This window comes from Hyperolius riggenbachi, chromosome 2, assembly GCF_040937935.1.
Source record: "Hyperolius riggenbachi isolate aHypRig1 chromosome 2, aHypRig1.pri, whole genome shotgun sequence".
In the NCBI taxonomy this organism is placed as follows: domain Eukaryota; kingdom Metazoa; phylum Chordata; class Amphibia; order Anura; family Hyperoliidae; genus Hyperolius; species Hyperolius riggenbachi.
This window is the reverse complement of record NC_090647.1, coordinates 77,154,255-77,174,363: the sequence shown is the minus strand read 5'-3', so window position 1 is coordinate 77,174,363 and position 20,109 is coordinate 77,154,255. Positions and strand designations below refer to the sequence as shown.

Sequence of the window (20,109 nt, the reverse complement as noted above, 5' to 3'; positions counted from 1 at the left end):
AATGTTCCTTTTATATTTTTATTTATTCTTTCAAAAAGCTCTATATCAAACTATAGAAAATATTAAAACATTCACATAACAGTTAACAAAATATTCATATATTTCAGCCATATTAAAACAGTAATCTTTTATAAAAGCTGTTTTTTTATTTTTTATTTATATGGTGTTAACAACGCTCACTGAAGGATAATGTAATGTTGTACAGAATAAAACAAACTTTAACACATAAATGAAATGTATAGATGGGGTGAAGAGTTCTGTAGTATGAACAGATGATTGTTTGGAGTTAAAAGATCTTTACAACAGACTAAAAACAAACTTAAAACTATATGTATGTCTCTATAGCCAACCAGTGATGGTCATGTCCAAGAGAATTAATGGAGAAGCATGTGATTTTTTTTCGATCAGCTGATAGGATTAGCAAAGCTCTGATTTGCTGTAATGACATTCTGGTTTAGCCCATGACTAGCAAATCAGAGACTTGCATATCTATCACCTGACCAAACTGATCACATGCTTCTCCAGTTCTCTTAGACATGACCATCACTATACCAAACACTGACTCGCTGCTGTGACTCAAGCCCCTATTGAGAAGGTGTCCGAAATTCCTTGACACAGCAAGGGTTGGTTCAGATGGACAGCTCCAGGTGCCGTGTCAGATTGTGCGTCCCTAAAATGTGCACTGCCCCAAATGCGCAGTAGGATCCTGCCCTTACCCCAGAGTCCCTGGCAGCCTAACGGGGGAATAGTAATTTACGCCACCAGGAAATTTGCCACTGATCATGCTCATGTCACTTTATGGCAGCACAATTGGGCACTGCACCGGCATAATTTACAGCAGGCATGCACCATGTCCCACATAGAGATGGATGGAAGTATTCATCTCAATGCATTTACAGCCGATTGCACAAGTGCTGCAGCCGCTATGGACTGGAAACATGATGGAAACCAATGCCAAATCTTTTTCTGCTTGGTAGCAAAAAAGCGTTTAATACTGGCAAAAGGAGATGCCGGCAGCCGGCCTAATGCTAGGTACACACCAGTGGCGCAGAGATAGGGGGTGCAGAGGTAGCAACCGCCATCGGGGCCCCATGGGGCCCACCCTCAACCACAGCATTAGCTTTTTATTGATCCTGTGCTGATAATATTAACTTCTATAGATGATTTGAATAGTAATGATCATTGACACACTGTTCCCCATCCCCTTCTTGCACCTCTCACTGTGGCTGTTATTGATTGGTTTTATTGCGTCGTATCAATTGTTATATATAGCATGCTTGGGGTGCCCCAATGCAAAACTTGCACTGGGGCCCACAGCTTCCTAGATATGCCACTGGTACACACAATTCAATTTTCTGACAGATTTACTACCAGATCTATTATTTCCAACATGTCTGATGTGATTTTCGATCAATTTTTCATAGACTTTAACGGAAAATTGATCGGAAATCAGATCAGACATGTTGGAAATAATAGAGCTGACAGTAAATCTGCCAGAAAATTGCATCATGTGTACCTAGCATTAAACTGCCCGATTCTTATCAGACCCCACGGGCCTGATTCACAAAGCGGCGCAAAGTGTTTGCACGCCTGTGAAAAGCCCCTTATTACGCCTAAACTCAGTTTAGGCGTAATAAAATGAAACTCGTGCGAAATTCCCGCGCGCAAAGTTTTACATGCGCAATCGCCCCGCGCAGTTCGCGCGATGTGCCCATTAAATCCTATGGGCGCTGCGCGCGGAATTACACGATTGCGCGCGCAAAAGAGCACAAATCGGTGCTAACTCAGCGGTGCAAAGCTTATCACGCCTTAAGTCTTTTAGGCGTGATAACTGATCCTTCCCAATTACAACAATGATCAGAAAGAATCCATTATTCAACCTCTCTCAGCAGCTGCAGAATTCAATCTGATTTATGAAACTGAAATGTTAAAGCTCTGTACTGCAACATGTGTCCTGCTTCATAATGAAAAAAAAAATGCAAAATCCTGGTACACTCAAAACAAAACCTACAATGAGTGCACAGAAGGAAAAGTCACAACACCAGTCCTTCAGAAACTTAAAGTGTACCAGAGCTCACTAAAAGAAAAAATTTCTGGGGCTTCCTTCAGCCCCATCCGCTCGGATCGCTCCCACGCCGCTGTCCACAGCTTCGGTACCGGGCCCCCGCACTTCCGTCAGTTAGAGCCAGTCTGACGTAAGAGAAGTGCGCCCTCTACATATTTTTCCAGCAGCTGCTGGAGAGAAACATTTAGGGTTGGGGCACACCGAGCGGGTTTATTGGCGTTTTTGCAGCCGCTTGTGGCTGCAGATACGCTTGGTCAATGTATCTCAATGGGGTGGTTCACACTAGAGCGGTAGGTGTTTTGCTGAAACGCATACTCCCAGGGTGAGGCATTTTTTGGATTGCGGAGGCGTTTCTGCCTCCAATGTTAAGTATAGGAAAAACGCAAACCGCTCTGAAAAACGGCAGTTCAGAGCGGTTTTGCAGGCGTATTTGTTACAGAACCTGTTCAGTAACAGCTTTACTGTAACAATATATGAAATATACTACACCAAAAACGCTTTCCAAAACCGCAAAATGCTAGGTGAAACGCTACAGAAAAATAAGAAAAAGCGTTTCAAAATCTGCTAGCATTTTGCGGATCTGCTAGCGGGTTTTGGTGTGCACCAGGCCTAAGAGCGCACTTTTGCGTAGACTGGCTCCGACTGACAGAAGTGCGGGGGCCCGGTACTGAAGCTGCGGGCAGCGGCGTGGGAGAAACCCAAGCGTAGGGGGCTGGAGGTAGCCCCAGGTATGTATAAATCTTTTTCTTTTAGTGAGGTCTGGTTTCCTTTTAAAGTGTACCTGAGCCGAAGCTCTGGTACAAAATGAGATAGTTACCTAAAGAGAGGGAAGCCTCAGGATCCTATTGATGCTTCCCTCGCTCTTCTAATGTCTCCATCACTGAGCACAGGCTGCCCGAAGATAGGCAACAAGGCATTGTCGCTAGTCATATTGGGGCCGCGCAGCTCCTCTTCCTGTTTCATGGACGCGCAGTAAAAGCGCGGGACCGTCAGCGCAGTAAGCCGGAGCTGGCACGTCTGATACACGTCCATGGATCAGGAAGAGTAGCTGCATGGCCCTGATGTGGAGTGTGGGCTCGCTCAGAAACAGTGGGCTTTAGACCAGCAAAAGAAGCCTCAATAGGATCCTGAGACTTCCCTCTCTTCAGGGTAAGGGCTTGTTTTGAACCCAAGTTTCGGCTCGAGTTCACTTTAACCACTTGTTTCTCAAAAAAATGTTCCAAAATGCCTTTCCCAATGGTCAGCCCTCCACAATAGCTTTTCCACAATTCCCCCAGGATTAAGCGATCACCACCACCTCACCCTCACTCGTGATCACTCACCAGATATCCAGACCCTAACAAATGATCATATGACTGTAAATTCACTCCTGTGCCCATCTGGTCTCACTGGGATCCTGCAATGTAGCAGATAATTAATCTAATCCAAAAGTGCATGGCATGCAACATAACAATGCTTGCATTAGCGTGATAACATTTAAAAATGTTTTTCCAAGTTAAAAACATCAACAGTTCAACTCACGATAAGTCCATGAATGCTCATGAGAAACATACAAAGAGCACATAGGGTTTAAGTGCAGTGCTGGCCATTTTAAAAGCTTCATACATGCTAAATTGTTGGGAACGCCTCTACCAAGAATATAGTATACGCATGGCACCCCTATGCGTTGGCTGGACAGCTGGATCATCTTCTCCGAGGCAGCTGTTCTCCTCTGCTTCGTGCTGCTCTGTCATGCGCTGCATCGGCGCCCCACCCCCATAGCAACAACGCATCACCAACCAAGTGTACGCACACCTCAAGTCTCTGTTCAACCTGATCTACAATATCTGTTCTTTATCATGACTGAGCTGTGAATACCCCTAAATCTGGAGGGGGCAGCCAGCAGATCAAAGCTCTAGCTGCTAATAATTTAGCCAGCTGCTTTGCCAATGGTATTGCTATTCTATCCGGGTAAAGGAAATAGTGATGGTCATGTCTATGAGAACTCCTGGAGAAGCATGTGGTCAGTTTGATCAGGTGATAGATATGTAGTTCTCTGATTTGCTAGTCACGATCATATGCTAATACAGGATGTGATCACAGCAAATCAGAGCTTTGCAAATCATAAGCTGATCAAACAAATCACATGGTTCTCCATGAGTTCTCCTAGACATCACCGTCACTAAAATAAAGTTTTTTTTAATGGTAGAGGACCACAATCACTACAAGTGCCATTATTTCTGCAAGAAACACTTTTCTAGCAAACAAGCTGGGTTCAGCCTTTGATAAGTAGACCCCACTAAGGGCACTCCTCTGATCCACACCTAACCAAGTAGTAAGTGTGGGTCAGAGGGCTTCAGGTCCAAACTAATGTAGAACTGAACTTTTAACTCAGACAAACATGCCCAAAATAATGGCAACACAGCTGAAAACCGTAGGAAAGAGCGAGTTTAAGTTAAGCCTTGTACACACAATAAATGGTTCTTGACCAAGGCTCTCTGTTGAGAATCTAGCATGCGTGCAGTTGCCCTGCCATGTTATCCGCCCTTCACACTTTCCATAGCGACAGAACGCGTCGCTAGCCTGCAGCTGCCCAAGGTATAGAGGTCTGATCTCCTGTGCAACTGTCCTTGTAAAGGCTTTAGGTTGCTTTTTATGCAATTTCTATTCACCAGAAAACAGAAGTAATCAGAATCCCAGACTGCCCATTAATCAACTGCATAAATACATGGCAGTTAAAGGACAATTATTTTCAGTGCTCCCCATAATGTGACACTTTGGTAGTAGGAAAGCTAAGCAAGGAAAAGTAATTTGTTTTTTTTTTAACCTTATAACTGTAATGCCATATAGTAACAGTGCAACCCAGTGGTCATCTTTATATGCACAGAGAAAGCTACCGGTATTCTGGGCAGCTTTCAATACAGAAAGCACTATTTGATTATATGACCGCATGCTATTCGTCACACAGTACTGTGGGTGACAACAAATCTGACTAAAGTTATCAAAGTGGACACAAGTGCATTGTTGAAGAAATTGAAGATTGTCAAAGACTGCAAGTTAAGCTCTTTGGGCTGTCTGTACTTCCAGCCATTACTAGAAAACAGCGATCGCTGGCTTCATCACTGCGTAGTTATAGTTCTGCTGATGTATAACTCCAGCTCCTGTCGATTTGGATGGATTGTCAGAACACCGCTGCTTACAAACTCCACCAACTAAAGAAATAAACTGGGCATATAAATTACACCTATATAAAATGCGAATGCCCTGCTCCTCCCTCATGTGCTAGCACCAGGGATCATGTGACTGAAAAAAAAAACTTTCAATTTGCATTCAGCATCATCACTCCCTCCAGCCACTAGGTGGTTGTGTAGGGAGCAGACAATTTCACTAATTCACATCAATAGAGAAGTTGACTACCTAGATTGCAAAGTGGACCTATCAGCAACAGGATACAAACTAATACCCGGCTAAATGTACAACTAGGTCCTCAGCAGGGAAAAGCAGGCTTGAAGTAGCATTTTTAATAACTGCACTTTATAAGTGCTGCATCCATGACTGGATTATCTTACCCGAGGCAAAGCAACCTCTGGTAAGCAGAGAGGTGTGTTCATGCTGGATCCATATACCTCTGTGTGTTGTTCATTCCTTTCCTCCATCCCTCCCTTCTGCTTCTTGTAAGCACTCCTTGAAAAAAACTGACTTTCGGCTTAAAGTGGATCCGAGATAAACGTTTACTGATTGCATAATTGTGTTCCTTTCATATAGTTTATAGGGCATTCCTCAAGCCAAATACTTTTTTGTTTTAATACTCTAATTCCCTATAAACTAAACAAGCCTCGCCCACAGCTTTTTCACAGTGCCGAGGCACTGTAGCAAGGTCTTATGGGAGCTCAGTCTGGGCAGGAGGAGGAAGAGGTTACTAGTCAGAGATTTCAGAGGCAGAAGGGAGGAGGAGAGGGACTGAATTTACACACAGGCAAGCTGATAGCATCTCTTGCCCTCAGCCTGTGACAATGTGACAAACAGAACATGGCTGCCCTCGTATCACAGGAATAAACATAAACTGATGAAGATGTTGGCAGCTAGATATGCTGTGTAAACTATCTAAACTTTAGATAAGATATATAGACAAGTTACTTGTTATAGTTAGTTTTTCATCTCGGATCCGCTTTACGTCAAATTTTCAGACAGGAAGAAGCAGGCTTGCAGTGATGTTCCCTCCCATCAGCCTATTTTTAAGGGGCGGGAAGAGGATGGGATAGGAGGGAACATCGCAGGAAGCCGGCCTCTTTCTTTCTAAAAATTTGATTTCAGCCAAAAGTCAAATATTTCAAAAAGGGAATACGGGGTCCCGGGGGAACAAGGAAAGAAATGGACAACGTACTGAGATATGTGGAACCATTATGAACATACCCTCTGTGCTTACAATGAGTAGCTTTGCCTTGGGTCAGGTATCCTTTAAACTAAAAGGTGGGAGCTTTACAGTTAAAAAAAAGTGCCCCGGGACATACTTACCTTGGGAGGGGGAAGCCTCTGGATCCTAATGATGTTTCCCCCATCATCCTGTGCAGCCCCGATCCAGCACTGGCATCTTCCAAAAGTCCGCCAACAAGCTTGTTAGAGGATGAACGCAAGCGCTATTTACCTTTAAAAACCATTGCAGACGCAGTACCAGCTTCCCCTCAGGCTCCAGCGGAGATAGACGAGCCCAATCGGGTCAGCTCTACTGTGCATACGCAAGTCACCTAGAGCGGACCCGATCGAGCTCGGCTATTCCTGCCGGAGCCCCAGGGGAAAGTTAGTACTGCGCCTGCGCTGGATCTCAGAGGTAAGTACAGTATTGCCGTCTGCTGCTGCTCAAGGGAGCCAATGCTGGATCAGTGCTGCACAGGATGGGGAAGCCTCATTAGGATTCAGGGGCTCCCCCCCCCCCCCCCTGAGGTAAGTACCCCCCTAGTGGCACTTTTCTTTATTACGGGTCTTTCAGGTTTTTATTTGTGAAAATTATGTTTTTCCTTGATTAAGGGAAAAAAAAAACAAATCTGTTAGTAGTATGTCTACTAAATACATAAAACAAAATTGAAGAAGAAAAATCACTATGAATCAATCTTTAAAGGAAATGGACCGAGTATTCCAGACCACCGCAGCTATTCCTAACAGGTATGTAAGTGACAGTAGAATGAAAAGATGTTTCTAACTAACATGGGAATGCAATTTACAAAATAGCGTCCTTTGATGGGTAGCTTTACCAGGACAAAAATAAGTCTTCTATCCTCAGCACTAATCTAGTTCAAAGTTGAAAGACAGCTCGGTGAGATAGTCGATGATATTTTTCTCAGAGTACCGCCGTACAATGTTCAGTATGCGAGTTTCAGTTTCCCTGCTCCTCCTCCTCTTTTTTGGTGGGGGAGCTCCTTTCAGAAAGGTCTCCATGAGCTTGTCCATCCCTCTCTGGACCTTGTGGAGGCCTTCAATAAACTTCCAGATACCAGGGGGTGTCCCTAACTCTGAACGCAATCGCCTGTGAATGGGTATCACAAGGTCATCCGTACAATCCTGCCCACTCAAAGCCTGCTCGTATACAGACCACAGAGATGGTTTGAAGTAGGGTCTGCGCCTCCGGTGCTTACCTGAATCTCTTACATAGGTCAGCTCAAACCATTCTAACACTGGTAGCAAATCTTCATCAATTGCATCTTTCAGGGCTTCCACTCCTGCATCTAAATGTTCAGTGGGGACGAAGGCAAATGCCGCAATCATCTTGGCCTGTAACGCAAATTCAGGATCAGAAGCATAGCTCTGCCGAAGTCCCTCTGCATTGATTCGTGACTTTATGTTTTGGGCCAAGTGGAAAAAGGAGCCGTGAATGTTACAGTTTGGGAAGGCGGCTCTGAAGGCATGGGTAGCCGCCTGATCATAATCGGAGTAGTATTGCTGAGGGTTCAAGTTTGGCCATATCTGTTGAATCGCTTTGAAAAGTTTGAGATAACTATCTTCTCCTTTGTCAGCAAGCAGGCAGTAGAAGATGGGGTAGAGAGTGCCTCCCCTACTAGACGAAAGCACGAATAGCTGACTGAACAAATCTGGTGCAACGGTAAATGTGCCATCACCATATAAATCGTGCATATCACTGCTCCATGCGTAATTACCACTCCGGCCAAATATGAGGATCCTTTTCTTGTCTGCTTGCCCAGAATCAAAAAGCAAGAATTCTTCCTCCATGTTCTCTGCCACACGATAGGTTCGATATCTTGTTGGTATGTCAAGACCCTTCAGATGGTGTGGCAGAGGTGGAGGAGCCTTTTCTCGTCTTCTTGTATTTTGGACAAGCTGACGTATACTTTCCATCGAGGGCAATTCTCCCTGGACTGCCTCAGGAACGTTACTTAATGTCTCACTGATGATCTGAGAGGGTCCCTCTAGTGTCTCCCTGGCTTTTTTCCTAATGGCAGTCTTAATTCTAGCCACCTCGATAGCAGCCGGATTGGGCCCATGGTTGTGATCTTTCTTCATTTCCAGGACCTCACCTGTGACTGCATCTGTGTGTAAACGTCCCCGGCATGGGGGATCCTCTGACTTGTGGGTACATCGCCAAAATACCTTGCATTTGTCTCTGCCCATCCGATCCTGTGTGTATAAATACCCTTCATGGGCATACATATCGCGACCACGTGTGGTCTTAATGTCACCAGCCATAGTTCTTCGTTTTTTCTGAACCTGTCAATGTTAAGAAATTGTATATTTTAGGCCCACTATTTGCAAAGATGCCACATAGACTTTATAACTTATTGTAAGAACAGATACAGTTCAAGTCCCATTGCATTTTTTTTTTTATTAATCTAGCCCTTCCTTCAAGTCTTATACGGTAAATTATGTTTAAAGGGAACCTAAACGGAGAAGGATATGGATTAGCTGCATGCTTGTTTCAGGTGTGTGATTCAGACACTACTGCAGCCAAAGAGATCAGCAGGACTGCCAGGCAACTGGAATTGTTTAAAGGGAAACATCCATATCCCTCTCAGTGAAGGTTCCCTTTAAAGAGAATTTGTAATTAAAAAAAAAAAAAAGTACCCCTGGGAGGTGCTTACTTCGGGAGGGGAAAGCCCGATCCATCACTAGTTCCCCTGAAAATTCACCGACATGCGCACAGATGCAGTAGTGCCTGCGGCACGCAGCGATATTTAGCTTAGGGATCTAGCACAGGCTCAGTTCCATCTGCCCACTCCGGCTCCAGCAGGAATAGCTGAGCATGATCGGGTCTACTCTACTACTCAGACACGGGAAGCGTGTGAAGTAGGGTGGACCCAGTCAGGCTCAGCTATTTCATTCAAAGCCCAAGAGGGTAGATGGTACTGCGTTGGATCGCAAAGGTAAATCCTGTCGTCTGCTGCTGTCCGGGGGTCCCAGGGCTGGATCCGTGATGCACAGAAGAAAGGGAGAAGCCTCATTAAGATCCTGAGGCTTCCCCCTCCCGAGTTACGTACCCCCCAGGGGCTATTTTTTTTTTTATTATTACAGATACTCTTTACAGGACAACTGAAAGGAGAGATACATGGAAGTTGCCCTATTTATTTCATTTTAAACAATACCAGTTGCCTGGCTATCCTGCTGATCTGCCTCTGATACTTTTAGCCATAGATCCTGAACAAGCATGCAGATCAGAGGTTTCTGACATTATTGTCAGATCTGACAAGATTATCTGCATGCTTGTTTCAGGTGTGTGATTCAGACTACTGCAGCCAAATAGATCAGCAGGGCTGTTTAAAAGTAAATAAATATGGCAGCCTCCATATTCTTCTCTGCTGAAGCAATTTTTTTTTTTTTTTAAAGTTTGATACTCGCCTATGAAGCCTTTTCGATCGTTGTTCTGTCCCCTTCGTTCCAGCACCGCCAACCCCATTGCAAGTATTTAAAATGAACCAGAGACGAAGCACCCTCATGTATTTTACCTTATATATTAGTGGGAACATTAGAGAAAACACCTACTCTGCTCTCTGTTTTATTCTTCACTGCTTAGCCTGCTTGCTATCGGCCCTGATAAACTCCCCGACTGAGCATTGTCTGGCTTTGCTCAGGAATCATTATAGCCGAATCATTATAGCAGAGCCACAAGGGGGCAGGCTTGGGATTGAAAAGACATCAGAGAAGACAGACTCAGCTATAATGATTCCTGAGCAAACCCAGAATGAATGCTCAGTCGGGGATTTTATCAGGGCTGCTAACAAGCAGGCTGAGCAGTGAAGGATGAAACAGAGAGCAGGGTATGTGTTTTCTCTAATGTTCCCACCGATACAGTGTTCTCCCCAGGATCAATTAGGTGGGCGCGCCGCCCGGGTGAGGTAAGCCCCCCGCCCGGCTGCCTCACACGCTGGGCTCTCTCCTCTGTGTACGAGATCTCCTGCTTTTCAGCAGGCTCGTACAGGTATTGGCTCGGCGGTAGGCGGGACCATCTGACTGCAGCGTGCTCTTCCAGGAACGAGGCGCATACAAGCAGTCAGTCACAGAGAAGGGACTCTGGTGTCTGTGTAGCTATAAAGGCAGGGCAGACCACGGTCGTTTGGCTTTGTAATTCGGAGCCTCCTTTCCTCCTCACAGCTGCGTCATTAGGTCAGTTGTCTCTCTCCCTCCCTCCCCTCTGAATGTGTATCCGTAATTACTTGCCCGTCTCTGATAAATATACGGCACTTGTGTTTAGAAGACTAGAGGGGAGTGCAGGGCAGGCAATCACTCACCTCCTCCCCCGGCTGTCACAAGACAGGCAGCTGCGGACTAGTTGCATAGAGAGGGGATGTTTAGGCTGCCTGTGCCTGGAGAACGGAGCTCACTGACAGCAGCACTGAAGAGAACAAACCTGATCAGAACAGATACAAGCAAAAGGCATGTAGCTGGCAGCTCAGCTGTGACCTCAGACAGTGTGCACACAAAAAAATCTGTCCTGACGTTTATTCTCCCCCTCCCTTTTTAACCCTAAGGATACAATAATAAACCTGTGAAATCACAAGGGCCAGCAGGTCCTTTCAGACCTTGCTGGCCCTTTCAGACCATGCTGCACTTTGCATTTTCACACACACACAAAACACAGTTCTTATCTGTGTGAATTTGTAGCTTCTCAGAGTAATCTGTAGAACATGGACATGTGACACGATTCCTGATTGAATAAATGCATTCAGCCGGAAACAATTGATGGGGTCCACAAACAACAAGGAAAACTTTATCAATCAGATGATTGGTAGAGGAATCAATCCCAAAACCATTGACTGAATAATTGTGTTAGATCGGTACCATTAACGATGCCCAATACATATAGCTGTATAGCTCTGGACATGTGTTAACTATATGATGTCTGTTTCACCTGCACTGTCAAACAGATTTCTGTAGCTGCAAATATAACAAAAAGCACTGTTCACTTTAAAGTGTACCAGAGCTGAAAATAGTAAAAAGATTTAAGCCCAATCTACACTATAAAATTCTTTGTGTGATACGATTATGATTCTATTTACGATCCGATTAAATCCGACATGTCCGATCGGGATTCGATTCAATTCGCTTTGCCATTGCAAAACAATGGCAAATCAAATCGAATCCCGATCGGACATGTCGGATTTAATTGGATCATAAATAGAATCGTAATCAAATTGTACAAAGAATCGTATTGTGTAGATGGGGCTTTATACATACCTGGGGCTTCCTCCCCAAAATCTTTTTACTATTTTCAGCTGAGTCCCCCGTAAGACAGATGGTGTATTTCTTAAAGCACGCCTGAAATGAGAGCCATATGGAGGCTCAGTATTCTCCCCAGGCTCTTTTGGCCACATTCTCCACCCATCTAATTTTGGTGAGCACCCGGCTGACATCAGCTTGTTTCCTCCTCCTATGCTGTGAGCAGAGTTGCGTCAGCCCTGCATTCCCCCGGTTGTGACTCACCCGGCTACTCTTTCATGCCACCCGGCTACTTTTTCATGCCACCCGGCTGGAAAAAATTTCTGGGGAGAACACTGCGATATATATGGTACAATACATGAAGGTGCTTTATCTCTGGTTCACTTTATTCAACTGGTCGATTACACCTTTGGAGATCCTCAGAAGGCTTCGGAAGCACTCCTGTCCCCGAGTCTTTCCAAAGATGTGCAGCTCACAGGGACACAAATGCTTCCGAAGCCTTAGAGTGGTACGGTTCGAAACGAGCTTTTGCTGCCTTTATTTTTCTGCCCCTTACATAAAGTTTATTGGGCATGCTTCCCCCAAATGCTTTTTTTAAAAATGTTATTACCTAATTGCATGTAAATAAATGTATCCACGCCCCCAGCTCCTCCAACGCCTAGGCATTTTGAGTCCAATGCTGCAAGTGCTCATGGGAGCTCAGCCTGTGGAGGAGGAGGCTTTTGCTGAAGCATGCACAAGATTTCAAAGGCAAGGGTGCGGAGAGAGGAGGAGAGTTTTCACAGGCTAAGGGGTGGAGATGGAAAGCAGAGCAGCTTGCCTGTGTAATGATGACAAGCAGAATACGGCTGCTCTCGTATCACAGGAAGAAATAATCATATACTGTTGAAGCTGTTTGCAGCTAGATTTACCGTACAGTGTAAACCATCTAAACTTTAGATAAGATATATGGACAAGTAACTTGCTATAGTTCGTTTTTCACCGCCTATCCGCTTAAAGTAACCTTTTAAAGTAGACCTGAGAGGGGGCAGGAGAGAATTTATACATACCTGGGGCTTCCTTCAGACCGCTCTGGCCTTATTACTCCCTCAACGACATCCATCGCCTCTCCATTCGTCTGCAATTGGCTCCGGTAAGCCCGCTGGTCTGGGGCCAACTGCACATGCAGGCCTGGCCACACACACCCATCGCTGGGAGTGCTCTGCACCTCCGCAGTACTACTCGAGGGAGCAATCAGGCCGGAGGAAGTCCTAGGTATGTATACATTTTCCCTCCTGCCCAATGTTGGGTACACTTTAAGTATCAGACATCTTCACAACAACTTTTTCCACTTTCATAACCTGGCAGTCCTAACTATTCCTCCACTATGAAGACAGCTGGGAGACGTAAAACCATTGATGGATCACATCTCCCAGCATGCATTGTGGCGGCCGAGGGACACGCAACATCCCCGCAGGTACTTTACCCTGCAATTCTATGGCACTGGGAAAGAGAATCGCCATAAAAGCGCTTGTGCAATGTTCCCTATGAGAGTGTTCACAACTGAGAAGATTTGATTACTATCTGCTCACCAAAGCGCTGCAAGTACCATTTCTGTGAGCAATATGCCTCAATGGAAAGTATAGGGAAATCGCAAAACGCTTGAAAAAGAGATTTGTATAGCGATTTCCCCAGCGCTTTGAAGAATAAATACATTGTATTTATTCTTTTCTGGGTCAAAGCGTTCACTTCCTGACTTGCGTCAGGAAGTGACAAAACAAATCACTCTGCAAAAGAGCTTAGAAAAGAGCTTTACAAAAAAATTATAGCGTGCAGGGAAGCGCAAAAAAAAAATCACGCCAAAAATCAAAAACCGCTGGCATCATCGATTTCAATTTTAGATGTGAACAAAGCCTTAATTCTAACTGAAGTCATTGACAACATGTAAACGTTGGTTTAAGTGAAATTACCTGCTTCACAGCTGGATTTCTAGCACTTCTCCATATCCTGATTCCAAAAGCTAGAAACTATAAAATGAAAACAATTAGCATGTTGCACTTTTCAGTTCAGTTATTCATGTAGATTTACAGAAATGCTAGTCATAAATTGTATCTTAAAGAGGAACTGTAACGTCAAAACATCCCCGGGGGGGTACTCACCTCGGGTGGGGGAAGCCTCCGGATCCTAATGAGGCTTCCCACGCCGTCCTCCGTCCCTCAGGGGTCTCGCTGTAGCCCTCCATGAAAGATGACGTCAATATTTACCTTCCCGGCTCCTGCGCAGGCGCTCTGACGGCTGTCGGCTCCGAAGTAGGCGGAAATACCCGATCGCCGTCGGGTCTGCTCTACTGCGCAGGCGCAAGTCTCCGGCGCCTGCGCAGTACAGCGGACCCGACTGAGATCAGGTATTTCCGTCTATTTCCGTGCCGAAAGCAGCCACAGCGCCCCCGCTGGAGCCAGCAAAGGTAAATATTGAATCTACAGTCGGGTCTGTCGCCGGCTGTTCGGAGGGCTGCAGCGAGACCCCCGTAGGACAGAGGACGGCGTGGGAAGCCTCATTAGGATCCGGAGGCTTCCCCCACCCGAGGTGAGTACCCCCCAAGGGATATTTTTGATGTTACAGTTTCTTTAAAGCAAAATATAAGCATGGGCAGTGGGAAATCACCAGACATTAAACCCACAGCCCCAGGAAAGGTTTTGCTGGTCTTCATTCCACCCTTGTTTTTCTCAGCGGCTGATTTCCACCAGTGGTGTAAGTACTGGGTGAGAAGAGGCAAGGGGCATAGGACTGGGACGGACCCAAATGTTTTACCATTACCACCCTCCCTTTCCACCGGGGGGGGGGGGGGGGGGTGGAATCATGGTACTCCCACTGTAATGGGGAGGTCATGGTGACCTCACCTTACATTACCCCTGGTGGATGAGCCCACAGAACGTGGGCATCATCACCATCTTGGGGGGGGGGGGGGGGAAGAGAGAAAAGGAAAATATTGGACAGGACAATTGTTTGTAGATACTCCCCTTTGTTTCTATTTTCCACTGTCATGACAGCTGAATACTCTAAGACAGACATGTCCAAAGTCCGGCCTGGGGGCGAAATGCGGCCCAAGCTTTTTCTAGTGGCCCCCAAACCTCTCTACAGTTAATTCCATAGGGCCACCTTGTGTCTCTGCTCCAACTCCCCCTTGGCACGACTGTAGGTTATCAGCCACCACTGTAGCAGTAACAGCCACTGATTAGCAGCTGCCACTATGCCAGCTAACTGCACACAGTATTTGGGTTATTTCCAGGGGAAATGTTTTAGAATAAGTTGGCGCTTTATAAATCAATAATAATAATTTGACAAAACGTCACAGGCATAGTGTACCTAACAGCAATCAGCAACAATTGTGTTTAACTTTGCTAATTCGGCCCCCTAGCACGCTGAAGAATGACAATATGGCCCTTGGCCTTCCATGTCCCACTCTTTCTGATAAGTAGCACTCAGGAACAGAGCAGTTAATAAAAGCGCAGGCAAAAATGGGCGCTGGTTAAATAGCGGGCGCCAGGGCTACACTATTTAGAGGGCGGCACCAATTATTTACTGCGCCAGGGCCACCTGCTACGTTATTTAGCAGGTGGCTCCAATTAAATTGTTCATTAACATTTTATTGATAGCAGATTACATTGCTATTTATCGTTTTTATTGGGGTCTTAGGGTTGGGCACCACCAGGGGGGGTCTAAGGCCTTTTCACAGCACATTGACCTGTGTGCAACCTGCAAGGTATTGATTTTCCCATGTAAATGTGCTTTGTTCACATCTACGTGCTGCGCTGAGTTACAAAAACGTAGTGTTGCATGCATTTCTGTGCGTTGAACTGTAAATCGCACATCAGTGCAAGTGAATGGGTGTGCTTTTTTTAGCGCATACAAGCGCATGCGATTTTTTACACCTATTTGAAAAAAAAAATTACATATGAAAACAAAGCATTATTAACAACTGCTACAATAAGCAAAACATGCTTAAAAAAGTGCACACCACACTAAAGCAGGGGTAGGGAACCTATGGCTCGGGAGCCATATGTGGCTCTTTTGATGGCTACATCTGGCTCAGTAGAGGTTGATTCAATAAGCTACAATGATCAAGCAGAGCAGCTTAGTGTGGCAGTGCAAATACAATTTTCAAAGCAGGCACGCTACTGCTGTAGCATGCACTACTTACTCACCATACTCCAAAACGAACAGCTGCTCCAATTGTCCCACTCTGGACCCTGTCAGGTCTAGTGACTTTGTAGGACGAGATCCCCGCAATTTGGCCCAAGAGGCTGCCTGTCAGGTGACAGGCAACCTATTGGGCCAATCAAAGTTTGGGGATCTTGTCCTACAAAGTGAACCAACCCCCAAGTAAGCTAGCTAATTGTACAAGCTGTTAGTCGGTATTTCTCCTGTCTGGCTCTCGGGGAAATTGCTGATGTTGCTGAAACCCAAGAGAAGCTGAAGACATGTCCGACCCTTCCGCTGCCTGGCGGATCAACTGTATACACATCACCATGGCAACAGGGATGTGAGTCCTACTGTCCCAGATTGAAAAATATTGTATGGCTCTCATGGAATTACATTTTAAAATATGTGACGTTTATGGCTCTCTCAGCCAAAAAGGTTCCTGACCCCTGCACTAAAGCATGCATAAGCGCATGCGATTTTTTATCATACGCTTTTACACGTTTTTCAACACACCCAATGTGAACGAGGCCTTAGCTGAGGGCTCTGTGTGAGAGTAGGGAGGGTATGTTATAGTGAAATATCGGTAAATATTGCAGATATTTCACAATATTAAACAGGTTGTAGAATATCGGTAGATTTACCGATATTCTACTATTGCAATTAAATTGGTATTTACCGTTTGCACCTAAATTAGCGCACATGTTTTTAGGCTCCCTGCACACTGCATGCGATTCCGATTAACCAGTTTTTACAACCGATTCAGATTTTTAATCGTTACTGCATGCTGCGTTTTTTTCCTCCGTTTTTCTGTTGATTGTATTCAGGGAAAAAGCTGAATTGCAAATCGGAAACGGAATCAGAATCACAAAACAGATTTGCAGTGTGCAGGGAGCCTTCAAATGTATACTTCAGGAAAGGAGCACTGAGTGTGACAAGACAGAGTTGTCACCTGTCAAGGGCCTCACAGAGGCACAAGAGGAGACAACTGAAAACTAAAGTATTATAGAGCAGTAGTACTGACAAGAACACAATTCAGCTTCCTGTCTGAGAAGGCCTAACCCAACCATTACTGAAGTCTTACTGCAGCCTCCCTCCCTCCCTGTATTTTGTTACGGGTGAGCACAGAGAGCCAGGATCCAGCAGCGTTTGACCCTTTCAGCGCTGCAGCCCTGACCTTGACCCCCCACAGCTGTCAGCAAATCAATTCTTCCCTCTGGGTTCCAGACGTATAGCTCATGAATCAGTGATATCTCTTCTGCATAGTACAGCAGATCTGCCGCGCTGATGAAGTCACTTGGCCAGGCAGCCTGGTCTTCCGCACGCAGCACTAGAGGCCGCCTGTCTGTCTGCCTAGAGCCGCCATGTTGCTGCGCACAGAGGGACATGCCAGGGAAGCGCTATATGGAGCGGAGCGGAGCGCAGGTGGGACGCCACACACCCTAAGCATGAATCGTGATCTTACCTTCCTTCGCTGAAATGTCGCTCCTGCCGTCACTGACAGCAGCCGTGATCCCTCTCCCGTCTCTCTCTGCAGCTAGGAGGGTCACTGTGCTGCTCCCGCCTACCCTCCGCCAGCGTGTGCTGCAGCTCCCGCCTACCGTGCCTGCCCTGCCAGCGCTGCCTAGTGCCTACCGTGCTACTAGCACTGCATGTCCGAGGGCCTGCTATGCTACCCACTTACTCTCCGCAAGAAGATCAACGAGATAAACAAGAAAAAAGGATAAATCAAAAAAGATACTGTATATAGTTTTTGTTGCCCAAAATGATCATCTTGCAAAAACTCACCTGACTTTTAGGTCCCAGATTATAAAGAATTTCAGTTTTAACATAGCGCCCAACTGTCGCTCTTTTCTCATCATTTGTCCCTTTTTCTGGACTTTGTCCCTCTTTCTATGTAAATATATACATTTCTCCATTGAAAAATAGGTTTGATTGACTCTAAACTTTATTCCCATCCTTTAAATTGATATATTTCTAATTTTCAAATGTTAACATGAAGGAAAATGAACCAGGATAGAAAGAACCAGTGTGGTTTGAGTTATAAAACAACATATTTTTCTCATGAAATCTTTATGGTAAATTAGAAAGCTTTCGGTAAATGAACTTACCCGAGGCTTCCTCCAGTCCCTCAGTCCTCTGGGCTCCCTCCATTCTGCCCCTGGCAGCTCCATTACAGCAGCGACTTTAGCCAAAACTTATGCACAACTGTGCATGTACAGCCCCTCCGCATGCCCATTGCTGTAAGCGTTCTGCACACACGCTGGTCATTCTTTCAAGAACCACGCATGTGCAGAACACTTACGGCAACAGGCGCACACAAAGTGGCCACACATGCACTGTTGTGCATAGGGTTGCCACCTTGTGACTGAAAAAATACCGGCTTTGAGATTTAGCCTGGGGGTGTGGCCTAAAAGTGGGAGGAGTTTATTATGACCATTTTTCAAAAATAGCACAAGAAACATGAATACAGCATAATTTTGTTATAGTAAACTCCAAGGCACCAGGAAAACTGGTTTACTATATCATCAAATGTCCTAAAAACAGCCCAGCATGCCCTGGTACATTCTCTGTTGCAAAGGACCAACATTGTCCTCCCATCGGAGGTAAAGTAGATGCACTGCGTACGAGAGATAACAGCGCCGGTAGACTTGGGCGTAGGATACAGCCGGTATATGGCTGATCCTGCTGCTGCACAAGTCCCGGCCGTGTTAATTACTATTCCCCCTCCAGGCCGACATGGATAGTGGGGGAATGATATAATTCGGCTTCCAGCAATCGCTGGAAGCCGAATTATTGTGTTTTAAAAGCAACTTCAGCTCTGTCTTCTGACGGCGCTGAAGTTACTCCCTGTGCGCTGCTATAGCCGTAGTTCCTATTACGGCCTATGGCGGCGCCGGCTGTGCCCAAATCTCCTGCGCTGGCTTCAGCGTGTTCGGATGCACTTGCATATTTAGTGGACTACAAGGTTAAGTATATCTCAGGGCTGCATAGCCAAGCTGGAAAAAAAATCATCGGTACAGTATCCAGGGCTTCTTAACCACAGGCTTACACCCCTCTAGTGACCAGGCCATTTTTCGCAACATAGGGCTGTGCAGCTTTGTCAGCTTGCTGCACAGCCATACAACTCAGCACACAAACAAAATGCTCCCATAGACTTACAATGGAGATTGGCCGGGACCTGGAGAGGTAGTTTACTAAACCCAAATGTTTACTATAGCAGAGATTATAACAAGATTATACTATATATACAGAAATAGTTTAAAGACCACATGTAAGGGAGAGCCTCTGGATCCTAAGGAGGCTTCCCCCATCCAGGGCCGGCGCTACCATTAAGGCAAAGGAGGCAGCTGCCCTAGGGCCCCAGAGCTTGTAGGGGCCCCCAGTGGCTACAAGAGGGAAAAAAAATTTCAAAATCGGCCTTATAGTTTTTGAGAAAATCGATTTTAAAGTTTCAAAGGAAAAAAAAACACATTTAAAAACCTGCCGACTTTAATGGTTAATAGCAAATCCACCTTAAATGCTAGAAACCCTAAATTTGCAGGGTATGTTAAGGAGATAATTAGGAATAAGAGGAAAAAACAATTTTTCAAAAATACCTTATAGTTTTTGAGAAAATCGATTTTAAAGTTTCAAAGGAAAAAAAGTATACTTTTAAATGCGGTAAATGTCACTTTTAGTAGCAAACCTAACGGTAGTGTAATTTTACATGCATCAAACGAAAGCGCAATCAATTTCCTGACGGGGTTTCCAGGGGGTCCATACGCAGCCGCAGCGCTTTGGCCAGGGATCGCTATACAGCCGCAATATGGCTGTATGAAGATCCCTGGCATGTTTTCCTATTTTCCCAATTTATTTTTTTTTATGTTTAGAGTGTGTAAATTTAAAAAAAAAAATTGTGGGGTCCCCCCTCCCGAAACTTTTTAACCCCTTGTCCCCCATGCAGGCTGGAATAGCCAGAATGTGGAGCTCCGACCGATTGGGGCTTCACACCCTGTTATACCAGCTGCAAAAAAGGTCTCTTAATGCCGATTTTTGTTCCGGGGTATATGTTGGGGGGGCCCCCCAGGTTTATTTTGCCCTGGGGCCCCATTGTTGCTTAAACCGGCCCTGCCCCCATCTTACTCAGCATTTTACTCAGTGCTGGCAGCCCCGGAAAAAGACATGTAGCTGGTGCACTAGCGGCTTACTGCTCAGGCTCCAGCGGAAATAGCCGAGCCCCATCG

General features: G+C 45.5%; 1 protein-coding gene across 1 annotated transcript; it reads right to left on the bottom strand.

The window, feature by feature from the left end:
- On the bottom strand, window positions 1–17,451 carry LOC137545566 (uncharacterized). Its single transcript, XM_068266940.1, has 3 exons — window positions 17,349–17,451; window positions 13,654–13,710; window positions 1–8,761 (listed from the first exon to the last, which is right to left on the bottom strand). Exon 3 carries the CDS (start codon window positions 8,738–8,740, stop codon window positions 7,325–7,327), a length of 1,416 nt encoding a protein of 471 aa, XP_068123041.1. The 5' UTR covers window positions 8,741–8,761; window positions 13,654–13,710; window positions 17,349–17,451; the 3' UTR covers window positions 1–7,324.
- Between the last annotated feature and the right edge of the window lie 2,658 nt (window positions 17,452–20,109).

Coding starts and splice junctions, on each gene's coding strand:
- LOC137545566 (XM_068266940.1), bottom strand. CDS start 8,740: ATGGCTGGTGACATTAAGACCACACGTGGTCGCGATATGTATGCCCAT.